This window comes from Lampris incognitus, chromosome 6 (assembly GCF_029633865.1).
Source record: "Lampris incognitus isolate fLamInc1 chromosome 6, fLamInc1.hap2, whole genome shotgun sequence".
Lineage (NCBI taxonomy): Eukaryota > Metazoa > Chordata > Actinopteri > Lampriformes > Lampridae > Lampris > Lampris incognitus.
This window is the reverse complement of record NC_079216.1, coordinates 65,196,742-65,217,511: the sequence shown is the minus strand read 5'-3', so window position 1 is coordinate 65,217,511 and position 20,770 is coordinate 65,196,742. Positions and strand designations below refer to the sequence as shown.

At 47.4% G+C, this 20,770-nt stretch overlaps 1 protein-coding gene across 1 annotated transcript in view; it reads right to left on the bottom strand.

Annotated features, from left to right (window-relative positions):
• Positions 1–493: 493 nt before the first annotated feature.
• sema3ab (sema domain, immunoglobulin domain (Ig), short basic domain, secreted, (semaphorin) 3Ab) overlaps positions 494–20,770 on the bottom strand; it is a 36,006-nt gene continuing 15,729 nt past the window's right edge. Inside the window, exons 3-17 of the mRNA XM_056282048.1 lie at positions 20,548–20,610; positions 14,642–14,761; positions 13,262–13,352; positions 12,325–12,444; positions 12,042–12,184; positions 9,544–9,658; positions 9,353–9,422; positions 9,107–9,251; positions 8,757–8,976; positions 7,562–7,653; positions 7,401–7,442; positions 6,422–6,579; positions 4,123–4,190; positions 1,870–2,015; positions 494–1,547 (exon numbers count right to left, since the gene is read on the bottom strand). Of these exons, the coding sequence (XP_056138023.1) occupies positions 1,011–1,547; positions 1,870–2,015; positions 4,123–4,190; positions 6,422–6,579; positions 7,401–7,442; positions 7,562–7,653; positions 8,757–8,976; positions 9,107–9,251; positions 9,353–9,422; positions 9,544–9,658; positions 12,042–12,184; positions 12,325–12,444; positions 13,262–13,352; positions 14,642–14,761; positions 20,548–20,610 (2,130 nt within the window). The 3' untranslated portion in view covers positions 494–1,010. The remainder of the gene's footprint in view (positions 1,548–1,869; positions 2,016–4,122; positions 4,191–6,421; positions 6,580–7,400; positions 7,443–7,561; positions 7,654–8,756; positions 8,977–9,106; positions 9,252–9,352; positions 9,423–9,543; positions 9,659–12,041; positions 12,185–12,324; positions 12,445–13,261; positions 13,353–14,641; positions 14,762–20,547; positions 20,611–20,770) is intronic.

Genomic DNA, 20,770 nt, shown 5'->3' with positions numbered 1-20,770 from the left:
GCTGAACCAGGACGACGCCGTTGGCATCCGCAACAAGTACCAGTCAACGTCGTGACTGCTGACACTGAAAGGAATTTGACGGCATGAAAAGATGGAAGAAAATAGAATATTTAAGCGTCTCTTCCTCGGGGGAGCTTATCTAGGGCGCCGACACGTAAAACGTCCCTCTTTTGCCCAACTGCGCTCAACAGAAATGGCATTGCCTTAAATAAGTTTTTTTGGGAGTCAACATAATGTAAAGAGAAAAAGAAAATAAACGAACCATCCCCTGGAGTATCGGGAGATGTCATGGCATATTTACACGTTTTAGCTACATAATTAGGATTATTTGTTGACAGGTTACGTTGACGGTCTTTCTCAGTGGAGTTTCTTGCAGTACTTGGGCTTTTTCCTCTTTCACGTGGACCGGTTTTCCTCCCGCAATCTACCAAACGTTCCACCTTTGTGCTTTACATGAACTGTATACCCTTTCTTTTTTCTTTTGTGCTAGCAATTCCGCTGTCAGTCTTTTTATTCCACAAATATTTTTGATACAATACCATTGTTTTATCCATTCTCAAGGTATCGCTACCTATCTAATTGTACATTGAGAAAGACACCTAGCTAGCATGCCATGGCGCAGTGCCATTGACAAAGCCATTTCACTACAGAGTCAGTCATGTGTATAGAATGAGGATGATACCCAGTCCTTGTGCTAGTTGATACTGTCCCTCTGTGATGCTGGGGCCACAGAGGCCAGCTGAGATAATATGCCCCTATAGTTTAGCATGATAAGACATCCTGTCTCCTGCAGTCCTCTGTATTGGCTCACTGTAAACATGGCTGCCCACGCACATAGCACATCAGGGTATTGCCTTTTTTCAAGGTTTAGCTTTTTCGATTCAAAGTCATTGTGGAAGAAGTCTTGTATTTCAGTATGTAGAGGAAAGTAGGGGGTGGGATAGCAGGGCCACAGGAGGACGACTGCATTCAGATTCAGAGTTGGGGTGTTGGATGTCAAGGTTCATAGGTCAGACGCTGCGGGGGGCCCTCTCCAGTTCATGGGTCCTGCGGTTGCGTCCCTTCTGCCTCTCCTGCAGGTGTTTCCACTTGGCCGCCAGCCCGTGAGCATGCACATGGCTGTGAGGGTGCACAAAGGCCTTCTGTTGCTGCTGTTGCTGCTGGTGTAATTGTACCTGCTGTACCAGGTGAGCTTTCTGTCTCCTGTGTTTCCGCTCCCTCTTCCAAACTTGCTCACAGAACTCGTCCACGCTGTTCAGGGTCGGATGATTGACCAGAGACAGGAAGTCTCTGTACCACAGCTTTTGATTAGGTGATTCTCGAGCTAAAGAAATGTCCTGGGCGGGGGAGTGGCTCGGAGCCTCTTCGTCGCGGTGCAGCAGGTCCTCCAGGCGCTCGGTGTCAATGACCTCTAGGGAGACCTTGAGTAGGGTCTGCATGAAACCATGCTCCACTGCCTGGCACAGATACATCCCCGAGTCCGTCTTGTTTAGATTGCGAATCAGCAAGCCCTGGTCTGTACGTATGAAACGCTCGTCTGATTTGATCTACAGCGAAACACATCAGTGTGAGAGAGAGAAAGAAAGAAATAGAGAAAATAATGACGGTGACACATTGAGACAGAGACAGATTATACTGTATGATCAAAATTTCCAGTGCAGCAATTTTGGGTTTATGTGGCCTAAAAACATAATCTGCTGTGCCACTTTACTGCTCCACTGACTCATACACCATCTACTTGAGTTGAATTGAGATAATTTAATATTGTAATGAGATTTACAGTCTCAGAATTATTTATTAACTCTGCATTAAGATGTGCATCTTAACAGGATAGCTCATAAGAAGCGGGTTTTATGGTGTAGTGCATACCTCTTGTTTTTGGTTTTCAGTCGGTCGTTGAAATTGCCAGTAGGTGAGGGCTCTCTGGGACTTGGGGCTGCATTCCAGGAAGGTGCTGCTGTTCTCCACGCCATACACTGTCTTATCCATCAGGGTGCTCTGCCCAGTCAGCTCATCTAGACCATCACACAGGACATACATAAATCACAACATGAGCGCCTCTGTAATAAGATCCCCGTAGTTAGATGCTGATAAGATTTCTTTAGCTATAATTGAGACTGCATGACTGAATGCAAATTTTTTTAAATTTTTTTTACCGACAGATAAATAGGAAACAGTCCTCTAAAGCCAGACTCGTGTTATTCTTTTTTAGCTTTTTCTTGGTCGTTAACGTTTCCCTCTCTCAGTTGTGCCAATGTTTGGCGGCTGAATCTGTGTATTTTTTTTGTGCTATTTAGTGACTGCGTTTCACATTATTTGTCTGTTTCTTTTCTTATCACACTCAATCATGTGCAAAATAGGCAGTTCCCACCACACAGCCAGTCAGCCAGTCTGTTTCCAGAGGAAATGGCCTGTAACCGAAACCTGGGTTTTATACAGCGAAGTACGCGAGATGCGGTTCAATCAAATCTAGGCACGTTCCTGCACCCTAAGGTCAGTGTTGTTTCCGTCTGTCCTCCAAAGCCTGTTTTAGATTTGACAGTTCAGCATTTAAGCAGTCTGTGAAGTTGTCATTTCGTCATGCCCCTCCACGGTCATGCTTTCCCCCTCTTCCTTTAAGCTCGCGGTTTTTGGACTTTGGAACTCTTGTGGGTTTTGGCTGTGAAAAGGAAGCGGGGCACCCCATGCCATCCCACTCCACCACCTCTCTAAGATGAGAAACCAATGTGCGGCTCCTACTATGTGGGTGGCTACAGGACACAAACTGTACATATAGAACTTTCTCCATATATGAACTCTCCCTCTTCAAATAGTGCAGCTTAGACAGCAGGCTTCTTTGTTTCTGACTAGGAAAAAAAAGAGAAATGTCATGAGAAAATAGTGTGAGATTTTGTTTGACCACAGTCTGAGCCCTGTTTTTGGACTCAGCCCACTAACGGGGCAGTGTAGCGGAGGGCTTGGCGACAGAAAGGAGGCTTGGAGGAATCCTGACCATGTTAATTACAAGCTTCATATGGACCGACTCTAATCTTCACACCACCAGAGACACATTAAAAACACGAATGCCACACCAAACGTACGTTCAGTTTTTTTCGCTACTCTCTTGATCGCTACAGGAAAAGCCAACAGCTGCTTCGGGAACATTTTGTGTTCAAAGCTGTGCAGAAATTAGATTGATTTTGTTTTTAAAATGAAGAAGGGAAATGTGCAGAATGCTACTAGCTCAAATATGACGTTTGCAAATTATATAATGCTCACTCACTATAATGTCATGATCCATCCATCCATTATCTGAACCGCTTATCCTGCTCTCAGGGTCGTGGGGATGCTGGAGCCTATTCCAGCAGTCACTGGGCGGCAGGCGGGGAGACACCCTGGACAGGCCGCCAGGCCATCACAGGGCCCACACACACTAAGGGACAATTTAGTACTGCTGATTCACCTATCTTACATGTCTTTGGAGTGTGGGAGGAAACCGGAGCCCCCAGAGAACATGCAAACTCCACACAGAGGACGGCCCGGGATGATCCACCGAGGTTGGACTACCCCGGGGCTCGAACCCAGGACCTTCTTGCTGTGAGGCGACCGTGCTAACCACTGTGCTGCCTCATGTCATGACATTAACGATTTACGTACAGTATGAATATTAGGGCTGTGTACTGGCGAGAATCTGGCGACACGATACGTATCACGATACTGTAAGAGAGGCGATATATTGGTTTCATAGGCCTCTGTTCTTTGTGCTTATGCTACTTCCTGTCTCAGTTTACGTTGTTGGGTTGGAGTGGAAGAGTCAGATGGCTGAAGATGGATTACAACACTGTTATCTAGCGGTCGTGGGGTTACATACAACACAAAATGTTCATCGCGAACCTTTACATGTTAACAGTTAAAAATTGATATAGTGATTTTGAGAATCGATACAGTATCACAAAAGATAATGTCGTGATATTCGAGTGTATCGATATTTTCTTACACCCCTAATGAATATGAACAAAGTTTAAAATAATTAAATGGGGCCAGCATCATATACTAATCTCTGCATGCTAGTTCTGTTGTCATTTTAGTGGCTAATCCCCCCCACACACACACACACAAACATCTTTGCTTCTGTCGAGGTACCATGATGCTGAAGATCTGAGCACTGTGTGAGTGGATCTCCATTCCTGATGTCCTGCCTTCTTGTTCTCCTGCAGAAACACATATACAAACAGAGTTATGCGTCACTAGTGTGTGCGTTAGCATGAGCACGTGTGTGTGTGAGAGAGAGTGCACCTGGGTGTGTGGGTGCATGTGCAAGTGTGGTAGGGCTCTGCAGCAATAGTGTTGGCCAAGATGAAAGATAAACTAACAACTCTGAGTCACAGCATTGTAAAACCTGGAGAGAAGAAGCCGTAATTACAGGGTGTGTACAACACAGGAATTCGGACCTAATCAATCACCACAGCCTGTCTTCCTCTGTGACTGAGCCACTGCGCTCAAGATGAATGAGGAATTGAATTCCAAATGCATACAGCAATTATGAACGGAGGTCGTTTTCTGTAAACAATACATGGAACAATAGAGAAGCCGGAGTGAGCGAGGCGGATTTATTTACAGTGAAGAAGCAGCAGAGGTCCCATTTCCACCCTCTCCTTTCCATCTTTCCGACCCCATGTCGAGGTTGAGTGGTAATAGGAAGTGTGGGGCTGCTCTTGCTGCCATGTTTAGAAGTCCAACTCTCTGAGTTTGGTACCCTGGAGTCCAACTAGCAGAAGAAACAGGATGCTGAACAGCTAGCGCTCAAATCAATAAGCCCCACGGAGCTTTTTGAGTGGGAGGCTCTATGTACACAAACACCAAATGCTCTCTCTCGGTCGCTTTCTCTCTCTCTCTCACACGTACACACGTGTGTATATATATACACAAGAGTAAACCAAAAGACAAGTCCACAACCACTAGCACACTACTGAACTTCTCCCTAGGTTCACCCACATGGACCTAGCCTCCAGACATCACTTACTCTTTCATTTACAGTAAACACATGCAGCAGGTTATATTTCAAGCTATCTGGTAGAAATATGACTCCACCACCTTTAGGGGTTAATCCCAGACGTACAAAGGCTGCTCTATCCATGGACTCCACCTCCCGTTTTGAAAATCTGACACACTGCATATGTCCTCAATCTGTGGTTATGTAAACTCTTGCTTTTCTGTTCTGATCTAATATAAAAACACTGATTAAGTATGTGCTGCACATTTGGCATATTAAAATCAAGGCTGCATTGTGCATTAGACTAAGATTGTTCATACTTGGCGTCCGGGTAGTATAGTGGTCTATTCAGCTGCCTAACAACACGGGAATCGCTGGTTCGAATCCCCGTGTTACCTCCGTCTTGGTCGGGCATCCCTAAAGATATAATTGGTTGTGTCTGCGGGTGGGAAGCCGGATGTGGGTATGTGTCCTGGTCGCTGCACTAGCGTCTCCTCTGGTTGGTCAGGGCACCTGTTCAAGGGGGGAGGGGGAACTGGGGGGAATAGCGTGATGTTCCCATGCACTGCGTCCCCCTGGTGAAACTCCTCACTGTCAGGTGAAAAGAAGCGGCTGGTGACTCCACATGTATCAGAGGAGGCATGTGGTAGTCTGCAGCCCTCCCTGGATCGGCAGAGGGAGTGGAGCAGTGACCTGGACGGCTCGGAAGAGTGGGGTAATTTGCCAAGGTACAATTGAGGGGGAAAGGGGGGGGGGATTGTCCATACTTAAAACCAGTGGCGGCTGGCCAGTAAAGGGCGCCGCCCCCTTCAAACATGAAGAGATGAAAATCTACTTAAACATGTTAAATATAATTTAGTTGTATAATGCAAATAATGATGAAATAAAAGTGTGTTCAGTCTGTGAGCGCGTGTCAGCAGTATTAAATATTGGTTCAAATGGTATTTGGTTGGTTCCTGTCTGAATACATATACTTCCTGGGTGAGGGACGCCGGCCAAACCATACCTTATGTAAGCCCTCAAACTTGTGGCGAGCAGGTGACCTGAGGCTGCTGTTTCTTCAGGTTTTCCAGGGGATGCAGTTCTAGGCCCCTCAGACACCCATACTATTATTTTATTGGCAGTGAATCGGTATTGTTGTAATGTTTTTGATCTAATGTGATTGGACAATTCTTGTGGCTGTCAATCATGTTCACACCCACCACCACACCTCGTCTCGACTGTTAATCATCCACCGTCTACCAACCCTGATAAACTCTATAGGCTACATTGCCCTTCTTAATAACTCTGACTGTGTGGTCATTAAAGCAGCTGTCAGGTGTGCTGCGCCAAGGTAAATTGCGCCCCCCCCCCCCAAAAAAAAGTTGTTTAACACCAGCCGCCACTGCTTAAAACTAAGATGAATGATAAAGACAGAAATGTAAATGTGTGAACACTGGGCTTATGTACCTTTTGGCCATAGGGAAGTATCTGGAGCACTCAGTACCATCCCACGCACAGTAAGGGTCTCTGGCCAAGCAGCATTCAGCACATGCCTTCCCATACACCTCACAGCGATGCAAAGGCATCTGGGAGACGCCGATGGCTGAGCCCAGATATAGCTGTTGCTGTGGAAGCAGAAGAAAAGAAGTCTCAAAATAAAGTTAGATCCAAACTAGAGTTAATTGATTTCTCACTGTGTTCTAGGTGTTTTACCTAACAACCATCTCTCCTAACAACTACAATATGGCCTTTAACTGTGTTTCCGTGTTTTAGCTACTTGCACATTTTGAGCAATAGGCCTGCTTTCAACTCGGGTCACAGAAATGTTTGTAATTAGTGGTATGATTAAAAAAAAAAAGAGTCAAGAATGTGCCCAGATAATTTGGATCACGTGCTCGCCCCCCCCTTTCTGCTAAGTGAGTGCATCGGTATTGCCTCGCCCCTCCGTTTTACTTCGGTGATGAAACTATCTTCTAGGCTGACAGGTCAACAACTGGGATCGTTACGAAACGACGGATTGGTTCTTTTCAAGTCGTATTAGCCGAGTGTGCTGACAAATACGTCTTTGTTTTGTCTTCCAGCCCTGTGGCAAGGTGTGCGACCTCGAATGACAGCCCTCACTCTCTCAGTGATACACAGGCTGTTCTTCCAGTCGCACAAATGCAGGAAACGGCAGTCGCTTTCAAGATTTTCCCAGATACGATGCACTCGTATATCTTCACCTGTGTTTCCCTCTGGCGATGCGTTGGCATCAGCAAGTCATTATTTACCTGGCTGCGCTCACTACTGAGAAAACCTACGGCATTACAGTTACCCTCTTTCTTGTAAACTTGATACCCTTCATTTACAGTGCATTGTTCTCTGTGCGTCAGTCACGTATATTTCCATTATTTTTAAAATCCTGAAAGGTTGCTTGTTCATGCAGATGAGGACTCATCGTAACTACCTGTTTTGTGGAAAGCTCCATAGCAGTTATGGCTGTTGGCTCCTGTAAGAAATGAAGACGAGTCGTGTCAACAACATAATTACTCGGCATTTGTTGATATTGGAATGGAGCCATTCCACACAGAGGGAATAAAACGCAGGTGACGTGAAAGAATAACTAACTCTAAAGACAGTCATCTCCTCCAGGAGCACCTCCTCCAGGTCGTGCCAGGAGCCTCTGGGGATCGACACCACCTTCAGCACTGTCCCCATATCTGCAATAACAGAAGCACACAAACATCCCTGTCAATCAATACCTCCTCTAAAAAGTCACCTTATAGTAACTGATTTATTATTTCTGCTTTAGTGTTAAAAAATTGGGGATCATAATTTGTAGGTTGAGATAATGATGATATTACATATAAACCATATACATATCTACTCCTGTATTTTCACAATGTGTGTGGTGTGTGTCTGTGTGAGAGTCTATAAACGGCCAAACTAAAGCACTTGGGGCCTTGATTCTTATTGGAGGTTATTGGGGATGATCAGGGGCACCTATAAAAATAGCAGAAAATTAAAATTATGCATAATTGATGATTATGCATAAATATGCAAAATATGAATTTTTCTAAAAATGGCTAAAAACCACTTTTCTCGGCATTTCAGATGATTCTGAGCATTTGGGGAGAGGGAGTTGGAGTGGGGGGGTTTAGGGGCAGGGGGAAGGAGGTTAGCTGGCAGGATGAAGAGGAGGGAGATTTAGACAGGTGGATAACCAAAGTGCTACATTGTAGCGGGGTTCTTCTAGTTTATTCATATACTCAATATGAGCAACTTTGGGCCTCGTACTGTTCATTTCTTTTTTCTTTTGAATCCCCCCCCCCCCCCCATTGCATTTGGCCAATTACCCTGCTCTCCAGGCCGTCCCGGTCTCTGCTCCACCCGCTCTGCCGATCCAGGGAGGGCTGCAGACTACCACATGCTTCCTCCCATACATGTGGAGTCGCCAGCTGCTTCTTTCACCTCACAGTAAGGAGTTTCACCAGGGGGACGTAGCGCGTGGAGGGATCACACTATTCCCCCCAGTTCCCCCTCCCTCCTGAGGTGGCGCTAGTGCAGCGACCAGGACACATACCCACTTCCAGCTTCCCACTCGCAGACGCAGCCAATCATGTCTGTAGGGACACCCGACCAAGCCGGAGATAACATGGGGATTCAAACCGGCGATCCCCGTGTTGGTAGGCAACAGAATAGACTGCTACGCCACCCGGACGCCCCTGTTCATTTTTTTTCCTGTCAGTAGATACAAGGCTAGGGACAGACAGCAGACACTGAACACCACAGCTGTACTATGGGTTTACATTTATATGAGTACCTGTGCCTATGAACATGACGTCATACTGGCCATCCTCTGCCTCCACTTTGTCCACCACTATCTGGGTGAACTGATAGTCCACATCGGTCTTGACAATGATAGGTCGATTATTGATGGGGTAGACAGGGTTGAACATGGCTGGATGGCCTCTCGCAAAAGTTATGACCTCATCAGGAAGCTCTTTGGTTGTATCAAATCCTCCGAAGGTCTTGCTGGGGCACTGTAAAGAAGATGATTATCTGTCGCTGCTATAAAAACATCACGGTCGATCGTAACGGCACAGGAAAGTGACTGTAAAGATCCTACATCTGACATCGATAAACTAACAAAACCCAGATGCACATGCTCACCGTCCCAGGTCGTGGGTAGGGCACGCGTCCCTGGAAGGGCACCCACTGATAGTTAGGTCCATCTCTATGGGCATAAGGACCCAGGAACACCCTTCTGATGTCCGCCATGCTGTACAGACACACCGCTGAACCTCTGAAGATGTTACTGGTGGGGAGAACGAAAACGAGTAGAGGAGGTAAGAGAATGGTCGTACACAAGAAACGAGTTGTTCAGTCAAGAGAACATTACCAAGTCAACTACTGCACCTGGAAGTGGTAAATATTGCATAGACGATTGGATTCTTGGGATCCTTTGTGCTCATGAGAAAAACATCCTCTGCAAACCAACGAAGAAGACGGCAGTGTTTATGAAAATCACTTGACATTGACAAGACAGCAAGTAATCTTCATGGGACAATGTGTTTGGTGTTGCGTAAAATGAAAAGCAGATCACTCACGTAGTTCGTCAAAGTGTGTGTCTATTCCGTTGAGGCCCGGCACGGAGCAAACGAGTCGAGCCTTCAGGAAGGTGGTCCATTTATTTACCAGACTCCTGTGGCCTCCAAGGTCATTCTGGAGGGGGAATCACAAACACATCCAATACAACATTGCTTTCTGGTTGTTTACTTGTTCCCCCCCCTTTTTTTCTCCCCAATTGTACCCGTCCAATTACCCCACTCTTCTGAGCCGTGCCGGTCGCTGCTCCACCCCCTCTGCCGATCCGGGGAGGGCTGCAGACTACCACATGCCTCCTCCCATACATGTGGAGTCACCAGTCGCGTTTCACCTGACAGTGAGGAGTTTCACCAGGGGGGATGTAGCACGTGGGAGGATCATGCTATTCCCCCCAGTTACCCCGACCAACCAGTGAAGGCGCTATTGCAGTGACCAGGACACATACCCACATCCAGCTTCCTACTCACAAACACTGGCCAATTGTGTCTGTAGGGACGCCCAACCAAGCCAGAGGTAACACGGGGATTCGAACCGGTGATCCCTGTGTTGGTAAGCAATAGAATAGACTGCTACGCTACCCGGACGCCCCCTCATTGTTTACTTTGAAGGAAAAAAAAAGGTATATATTCTGGTGTAAAACATCCATCCACCCATTATCCAAACCGCTTATCCTGCTCAGGGTCGCGGGGATGCAGACCACCAGGCCATCACACAGGGCCCACACACACACACACACACACACACACACACGTTCATATCTAGGGGCAGTTTAGTACGACCGAGTCGCCTGACCTCCATGTCTTTTGACTGTGGGAGGAAACCCACGCAGACACGGGGAGAACATGCAAACTCCACTCAGAGGGCGACCCGGGACGACCCCCCAAGGTTGGACTACCCGGGAGTTCGAACCCAGGCCCTTCTTGCTGTGGGCGACTGTGCTAGCCACTGCGCCCCCGTGCCGCCTGGTGTGAAACATATGAAACATATTTAAAACATAAATAAAGATATGTTGCAATCTATGATGGGAGAGGAACATGAGGTATTTTTCTTGATTATTAAACAAACAAGCCAATCATTCACACCCCTGCCTTTCCAAAACACCCCATTATATTTGCGCCTGTGTGCTTTACTGTGTATTGTTTTAGTGCAACCCCCCTCCCACACACACACAGGACGATGCAGAATGCTGGCTCAGATGATAGAATAAACCTATCCCACTACGGGCTGATTTATGAGAGCCTATTAAGACGTGTTCCAAATATGTGCAGCCCTAAATTAATATGGCATCTTGCATAATGAATGGATGGATTGTTTTGTGTTGGGCAGAGCACATTGCTGACATTCTGATAAATTAGGCCGCTAGTAGGAAGCATGATATACTGCTTAGTGTGACGCTGAGCCCCCATTCACTGATCTGCTACCTGCTTTGTGCGACGCCTCTCAATGAATGAGGATGGCATTTGCAGAGTGAAAACAGATACTGGGCCAGCGCTTTGAGAAAACCCGTCAAACTGGGTGGCACAGCAGACACCAGCCAGTGCCAAAGCCTGGCATTAGGATAACAGTGCTGCCATTGACATTCCCTCCGCCTCTCAGGCTCTGGTGACATTTAAAACGTCTCTCTCAGGTTTCTGTCTTCAGGCGTCACCATACCAAACACAACAAAGCCCACTCATCTCGCGGCTAAAAATAACCAGAGATAACAGCTTATGAAAGCTGCCATTATGAGAGCCACTCAGACACCCATCAAGTGTTTTTCCAGAAATGGGAGCCATTTCACACAATAATGACTGTCAGTGTGTGTGTGTGTGTGTGTTTATATTTTCTATTTTTTTTTTTTTAACTTTCCCTTTTTCTCCCCAATTGTATCCGGCCAATTACCCCACTCTTCTGAACCATCCTGGTTGCTGCTGCTACACCCCCTCTGCTGATCTGGGGAGGGCTGCAGACTACCACATGCCTCCTCCCATACATGTGGAGTCGCCAGCCGCTTCCTTTCTCCTGAAAGTGAGGAGTTTCGCCAGGGGGACGTAGCGCGTGGGAGGATCACGCTGTTCCCCCTCCCCCCTGAACAGGCGCCCTGACCGACCAGAGGAGGCGCTCCGGGGAGGGCTGCAGACTACCACATGCCTCCTCCCATACATGTGGAGTCGCCAGCCGCTTCTTTTCACCTGACAGTGAGGAGTTTCACCAGGGGGACGTAGCACGTGGGAGGATCACGCTGTTCCCCCCAGTTCCCCCTCCCCCCTTAACAGGCGCCCTGACCGACCAGAGGAGGTACTAGTGCAGCCACCAAGACACATATCCGGCTTCCCACCCGCAGACATGGCCAATTGTGTCTGTAGGGATTCCCAACCAAGCCGGAGATAACACAGGGATTCGAACCAGTGATCCCCATGTTGGTAGGCAACAGAATAGACCGCTATGCTATCCAGATGTTTTATTTTATTCTATTCTCTGTATGTAGTGCACATGGCACGAAAGAATTTCTGATTCTTACTTTGCAGAGCTGTCCGACGCGAGCATGCGTAGCCTTCCCAGCATGCTCTCCGTCCATAGCGCTTTCTCTGAAGAACAGGTAAACCTTGTCATCTTCTGGGTTGTCACTTTCAGGAATCAGATGCACACTCACAAACTTGGGGTCTGGAACACACACACACATACAAGTACATGCACACAGACAAATTTGATAACAAGTGAAATCCAGCACACCAAACACATATACTATATTTTGGATGTAATAAATCAGTTGGATCTTTTGTTTTGATATTCCTTGTCCTTACCATTCAACCAGCGGGAGTCGTGCTGCTCTGTTCTGATGGGGTGATGTTTGCCCAGAGTGCGGAAGATGGCAAAGTCCCGCCCCATGAAGTCCGCCGATGTCCCAGAGTAGAGCTCGCCGTCTGTAAGAGAGGAAGTAGGTGAATTAACTTCCACCTGGCGAGAGAGCGCGGAGGAGTGACTATGCTTGGGTGGGGCAAGTGCAGATAAGGTATTACTGGGGGGCTTAGCAGTACAGGTAGACGTGGCGTCCCGACTGAACACCAGCTGTCACAGACACTGACTGACGTGATGAACATCAGGAGTGTGAAATCAATATTAACATGGCGGACAGGGCTGAGAGGAGACGTGAAGGGGGGGGGGCAGATGAGGAGGGACAGAAGGGAGGTGTGAGACAGGGGGAGTACATAATAATGTCGGGAAGAGAAAGGAGATAGAAAGAGGAGGAGGGATGATGAGGAGTGATAGGCTGGAAAAAGTCCATCTGCCGGGTTAAATGGTGTGATCTAACACAGTGTGACTCGCCATTACTAGGGGAGAGAACAATGATGCGCCTGTTTACGTCCTTCACTCACTTGCCAAATGAAGGAGACTCAACAAAGTAAAGAGAATTCGCCACAAATAAACATGCGTGTCATCCGCCAAGCACACCCAGGATTATAAGCAAGGTAGTCTCAGATCAAAATAGTTTACAGAGCTGCCAGTGATGGTTTGGCTCGTGTGCAAACAGAAAGTACAGAGCGGATCCACTTAAAATGAGTAACATACTAGCACAAATCCTGTTCTTCACACTTACTTTACAGGATATGCATCTGTTAAAATGAATGAGCATGACCTTGGGTGTTGGTGCTGGCCCTGTATTTTTGCACAGGTGGACTAAAACCTGCAAAGGCCCGGCACAGTAAAACCTTTTGCTGTCGTAAACGTTATAAGACTCACCAATGAGCATGGATGCAGTGAGTAGTTTGGGATCATAAGGGCTCTTCCCCCGACCATTCTCTGTGTACGACTCCAGTCTGAATACGTTGTCCTGCAAATACAGGGACAGAGACATGCCGTAATCATTACAGTGTCTAATGAAGATGCTAAAATGAAGCAGTCAACGAGTTCAGTGGGATTGTGCAATGTACTAAAAGTATTTTCTCATGTCGTATACTGTCCCTCTCCGACTTCTGTTCCGTGAGTCTCATTGCATTCTGCGTCTTTGTAAACTACATATCCCGGCATGTGAATGGCTGTGCTAGGTTGCAGTCTACGTAGATTCTTTTTTCAGAGTTACTGCCCCTCTTTAATTGTCTAAAATGACCCTCTAATGAATGGGAACACATACATTTATAGTCTGACTCAGTGATGTCTGGAGAGCACAGTTCTCTTCTCTCACTCTCGAGTGAACAGACACACACACACACACACACACACACATACACACACGCATGTATTTATGCAAACATACACAGAAAATGCATGTGTGCACATACAAATACACACACACAAACACATACATGCACACTCACACACGTGTGTATTTATGCATACATACACTGAAAAATGCATGTGTGCACATACAAGTACACAGCACACACACACCAGCACAGCAGTCCTATATGAGAGTGATGAATTGGAAATCCTCTGGACTATGGGACCCAGTGATAATTTCGTTAATTTTCCAGCTCATTTTGCTGAGTGACTGAAACCATCTTTAAGTGCTTAGCAGACAGGAGACGAGAAGGCTCGCACACTGACCCTGCACAAGTCCAAATAAACAGTCAAGTTTTTGATATACCTTATAGATCCCTGGCAAATATGCATTCATTTGGGATCAAAAAAGAAAGAATCGGTAGTCTGGGTAAGGTAGCGGTCTATTCCATTGTCTACCAACACGGGGGGGATCGCCGGTTCGAATCCCCGTGTTACCTCCGGCTTGGTCAGGCATCCCTACAGACACAATTGGCTCTGTCTGCGAATGGGAAGCCGGATGTGGGTATGTGTCCTGGTCGCTGCACTAGCGCCTCCTCTGGTCAGTCGGGGCGCCTGTTTGAGGGGGGAGGGGGGACTGGGGGGGAATAGCGTTATCCTCCCATGCGCTACATCCCCCCTGGCGAAACTCCTCACTGTCAGGTGAAAAGAAGCGGCTGGTGACTCCACATGTATGGGAGGAGGCATGTGGTAGTCTGAAGCCCTCCCCGGATCAGCAGAGGGGGTGGAGCAGAGGCCGGGACTGCTCGGAAGAGTGGGGTAATTGGCCAAGTACAACTGGGGAGAAAAAGGGGGGGGGGCAAAAGAAAAGAGGGAGAAACAAGATGGCTTGTGTATCAGTACCTCTAGTCTCCTGCCCACCTCCAGGAAGGCACACACAGGATGGAAGGCTCCTGTCCCACACACATACAGGTGGGTCTGGTTGTACGGCTGCAGCACCTTGATGAAGTTAGAGCACTCCCGCTGTTGAACAGACCAAAGAGCAGATTAGAGTGAGACAGACTGATTCCCAACTTTTTTTTGTCTTTGTCGGACAGCAACAACATATCGCGTTTTAAAAAGCAAATGCTGGTCACCAGCGTCACGACCGTGCCTGTGGTCACCATCGGCTTCTATTCAGTGGAGCATGGCGGTAAGTAAGGCCATTCTAATGCCCCTTTTCCACTACATGGTTCCGGCTCGACTCGAGTTGCTTCTGTGCCGTAACAGTACCCCCTCAGTGCAGCTGGTCGTCATAGCGACGCCTGGTTTTCAATTTCAAAATGTACTTTTAAGATAAGTCCGCTTCGGTATTTCAAAATGCCAGGTGATATCCCATGCATGCACTGATGACGCAAAATGATGCAGTGACGTGTTTCTCTGGCCAATCAGAGGGCTGCATTGATTTTGGTACCCGCTCCAGTTATGTTGGAACCTCGACAAAGGTGGTACCAGAAAAGTGGTAACAGCTACCAAAACGCCGGTATTTTCCAGTTATGGAAAAGGAAAAAGGGGCGAGTCGGGTTGAGCCGGTACCACGTAGTGGAAAAGGGGCATTATGCTGTTTATCTCCTCTCCATACGATCAGGTCGACAACGTATACGAAACCAAAGAGGTCTGGACATTTTTTTGATAGCAGGAAGCTCGACTCGCTGGAATCCTCTGTAACTCACCACAGAACGGCCTCCTGGACCTCCAGATTAGACTGCAGCATTGTGCCGCGTAATAATTCTACAAATGACTTCTTCATCAGATTAAGATTAATAATCCATGGAACTGTTCATGTTAAATCTCCCTGTCTCTCGTCATCTCGCTGTCTGAACTTATCTCTCAGTGTTGAACGCCGGCGTTACAGAGATGGAAGTCGTATCATATCTGCCAGATATCATGAGATTCAGTCAGAGTGTGAAGAAAATTAGCAGCAACCTCAGAGCAATCAGCATAATCCAGGCCACACTGGCTCGCTGTCACTTCCAAGGTAGCACTCTAATGCCACATCTCCCAGCATAAAACATTTAACCCCCCCCCCTCCACACACACCTTTTCTCAGTGGCACTTCTCTTGCTTTCACACAACATCTTTTCTTTTCTGATCGTTCTGGGGACACATGTAGTGTGTTTATTTTCAGTTTACACCCATATTTTCAGATACCAGTGATGTGGAGGGTGTAGGAAGTTAAGGCCCTTCAACTGCAGTCTAAAATTGTCTTAAGTATAGCTGTGTGTGTGAGAGAGAGAGTGCGAGCGAGTGTGTGTGTGTGTGTGAGAGAGAGAGTGTGTGCGTGAGAGAGAGAGAGTGTGTGTGTGTGTGTGGTTTAAGGTACCCCTACAGTACAGTATACATCTGTTGTGTAGAAAGTGCTGTGTGATCAGTTTCCTCGTGTTCTGCCGGCACGTGCCTGAACAGAGCTGACCTCAGATGAAAACGTATATGTCATCACACATGGAAAGAAATACAGAAAAAATAGAGCCACAAATTATGCATGACTAAGTTTATCTGGCTTTACTGGGTCAGCAGTGGAAAGCATTCTCAGTTGTGCAAGCTTTTGTTTTCATCTCCACATCTGTCTTTCTCTGGGTTTACAGGCTGCGTCAGTGTGGCTCGATGTGAGTAATGAACTGCCTGGACTGCAGGGATGCACAAACCCGACACATAGGAAACTCTGGGTCTGCATCACCTCATCTGTCTGAGAAGTGGCACACAGCAACAAGCATGCAGGACACATGCAGCCCACCTGCCATGCAGGTCACACGTATCACACCTGTCATGCAGGACACATGCAGCCCACCTGTCACACAGGACACATGCAGCACACCTGCCATGCAGGACACATGCAGCACACATGCATCAAACATGCCATGCAGGTCACATGCATCACACATATCATGCAGGTCACGTGCATCACACCTGTCATACAGGTCACGTGCATCACACCTGCCATGCAGGTCATGTGCATCACACCTGCCATGCAGGACACATGCATCACACCTGTCATACAGGTCACATGCATCACACCTGTCATACAGGTCACATGCATCACACCTGTCATACAGGTCACATGCATCACACCTGTCATACAGGTCACATGCATCACACCTGCCATGCAGGTCACATGCATCACACCTGCCATGCAGGTCATATGCATCACACCTGCCATGCAGGACACATGCATCACACCTGTCATACAGGACACATGCATCACACCTGTCATACAGGTCACATGCATCACACCTGCCATGCAGGTCACATGCATCACACATGTCATGCAGGTCATATGCATCACACCTGTCAGGGGTGTTGCAGTACTAATTCACTTTCTGATGGAAAATGAATGTTATGTTATCAGTAGCACTGAGACATGTGATGATGTTGTGCAAGAAAATGATTACTGTGTGGATAATGTTGTATTTGTTGTTTTTATAAATTGTATTTCATGATGCAGGAAAATGAAAGAGTGAATGAAATGGGATGTGCATATATGTGTGTGTGTGTGTGTGAGAGAGAGAGATGGAGAGCGTGAGTGAGTGAGTGTGTGTGTGTGTGTGAGAGAGAGAGAGAGAGTGTGTGTGTGAGAGAGAGTGTGAGAGTGAGTGTGTGTGTGTGAGAGTGAGAATGAGAGAGTGTGTGTGTGTGAGAGGGAGTGCGAGAGAGAATATGTATGTAAGAGAGAGTGTGTGTGTGTGTGTGTGTGTGTGTGTGTGGTGCAAAGGGGAAGAATAACAGGCCTACACAGTTGTATGTCCTCTCTGTCTGCATGAGCTGCTTAACAGAATGCAGAAGTGAACAAATGCTTTCAGGATTTCTGCGCCTGCTGGTGACTGTGTGCACATTGTGAGTCATACTTCTCGTCTCTGCAGATGAAATTTCACAGCTTAAACACTTATCTTTTCCGTCCGCTTCAGCTTGAGAAGAAGTTTTTTTTATTTCCCCCCCCCCCACAGTTTTCTCCCAAATTGTACCCGACCAATTACCCCGCTCTTCCGAGCCGTCCCGGTCTCTGCTCCACCCCCTCTGCTTACCCGGAGAGGGCTGCAGACTACCACATGCCTCCTCCCATACATGTGGAGTCACCAGCCTCTTCTTTTCACCTGACAGTGAGGAGTTTCACCAGGGGGACGTAGCTCGTGGGAGGATCACGCTATTCCCCCCGCCCCAGTTCCCGCTCCCCTCCGAACAGGCACTCCGACCGACCAGAGGAGGCGCGAGTGCAGCGACAAGGACACATACCCACATCCAGCTTCCCAACCGCAGACTCGGCCAATTGTGTCTGTAGGGACGCCCGACCAAGCCAGAGGTAACGGGTATTCGAACCAGTGATCCCCGTGTTGGTAGGCAACAGAATAGACTGCCATGCCACCTGGACACCCAAGAAGAGTTTTTTTTTCAGCACATCAGGGGACGTCAGCAGCTCTCTATCTCCCACCATCTATATCTAATCCTCGCTCTCCTCCAACCCCCTTCCGACAAAGACCAGCCTTCAGGGCTCCCCATTCATCAATACCAGAGTGCTTACAGAAAACAAGCACGGGACTATATGGCCCTTTAAATCAGCCCTTATAGAGTCACGGGAGCATTCGCCCCGTCCTGGCCATGGTCACAACCCTGGCTGTGAAGTGAGGCAAAAAACAAAACAAAACAGCACAGCAGTGACTGCTCATTCCAGCTCGTTGCCTCGGGCCCAATGGAAATTGAATTCATAAGGCAGCTTTGGGGCTGGATGCGGGAACACTGTCGTTTAGTGTGTTTACACAGAGTTGCACCACCCAACACAAGCTGCTCCTAACCTGCACTCGGAGTGGTGATGCTTGTCATCTAACGTGAAGTCATCTGAGGATGATACGGTACAGCAAGTCCAGGAAGTTGAATCTGTTCATCTGGACTGAAAGTTCATCGGCAGAAACGCTTCATCACTCATCTAAGTGACTTTGTTAGTCTCAGCTGACTGCAGGTATCCCCACCCTTTTAAACAGCACACACTACGGTTACATGATGTTAGAAAAAGTCGATTTATTGGGTTAGTCCGACTAAAACTGGACTTTTAAAATACAGGTAAACGTGTTACTCTGACTGAAATTGTACTAAATCAAATTTCCAGAAGTCGGACTAACACACCTAGATAATGCGGTTGGGGATGGATTTACTCTGGCATGTATACGCTTCAACCGGCCCAAAACTGGCCTCGGCGTTCTGAGCGTGATCCATAGTTCCCGCGGCGGTCTTTCACCCGGAAGTGGAACAGCGTAGTGTCAACATGGCGAGTGCTAGAGCGAGAACCATGCATTTCTGGACAGACGAGGAGACAAACTTTTGTGTTGTGTCGGCTAAAGGAGGTGAACATCCTAAAGTACATGGCTGGAAGAAGGACACGGAATGGTGAACTATTTAAGAAAGTGGTGGAAAAGTTGGACGAAGCGGGATTTAAAAGAACCCCCGAACAAATCCGTGTTCGGTGGAAGCACCTCAAACAGGCCTACTACTACAGGCCTGCTAACTTGTTTGTTGCTTGTTTGGTGTGTGATGCAATGGGTCAACCAGAAGAAGGTCCAATAGCAACCAGCTGAAAGGGGGCATGTCGCCACCTACTGTACCGGGGTTGGACATACTTCCATCAGTTAATCCATTCTCCCCTTGTTCTTGTATACTGGGACAATGACAGTAGTCCAATTACATGGCCTAATGGAGCTACAACCGTAGCTCCACTTAACTGTGCATGTAAACGCAGTCACAGCTGCATCTCAACCAAAACCAGCGATCAGTTTCATATGCAAATTGCCATGAGCATTAATTAGAGTTAAATACGCCATGCGTACTGTTCACAGAGGATTTGGGATTGGTTGCAATCACAGCATTGTAAGACAGCGGCAGATGTACTCTTAGCCCCTGCCCCCGTTCAGGGATGGTCATTCCCTCTTCACATAGATGGCCTCTTTGACTACCCGTTCAAACTAGCGTTCCTCCCTCTCAAGGATGTGCACATCCTCATCCTTGAAGGAGTGGCCACTGGCCTGTAGATGGTATGGAAAGGTCGTCTTAACGAGCCACATAGTTCCTAATGTCACAGCAATGAACCATGGGAGGTTTTCAGATGCAGCTTAGCCTCAGTTCATCAAATTCACCAATTATCCTAAACAGAACAATATATCTTATATCATTTCCAGGATGGCCAAACAGTGTTGTGCTCTCTAACCCCTCATCTTACTCTCACTCATATCCGAGGTAGCTGGCTTGTATAGCATGAGGAGTCTAAGCCACGGACTCTCACTGGATACTTGTCCCAACCAGGGTTTGAACCCCCAATCTCCGGCATGGAAAGCTGACGTTCTTACCAACTGAGCTACTCAAAATGGTTTACCCTGCAATGTAACTGCTAACCTTAACAGCTGATATAGTATACATGGTCACTAACTGTTTGACAACAAGCCATATCCATACCTGACCCTGCTACCCTGCTCTGACTGTAGGCCAGTGATTTCCTGTTTGAGCCCATTAGTCCAGAATGTTCAGAGGTTTGATATTGTTGACAAGTGATTAAGGTCAAATGATGATCTCCATCTTGGCTAAGAGATCAGATTTATGGGACAGTGACTGAGTGCTTCGCTCATGTGACAGATTATGTGTGCCGGCAGAGACGAGGCTGCAGAGCACAAGTTAGAAGCCTGTTATCCAATACAACATGACTTTGGTGAACGAAAAGTAATGCAGCTGTTGCAGAGGTGGGGCCATGCATTGACACCCACATGCATGATAGATGGCCACACTGTAATTCTTACCGAGAGGTCTTTCCCTGCCCATTTGCATTCATCTCTTCTGACGGAAGAAGCTGGCCAAGGGATCTGCAAAGAGGACACAGTTAAATCTTGGGGAAAAAAAAATCAAGATTCATAGCGCATTAAACAGAAATCATGGAAAACAGAAGAAAGGGGAAAAGTGAGCCCGTCAAATGTGAAAAGCTTGAGTGACGGGGGCATGAGTGCATGCATGTGCATATAATGG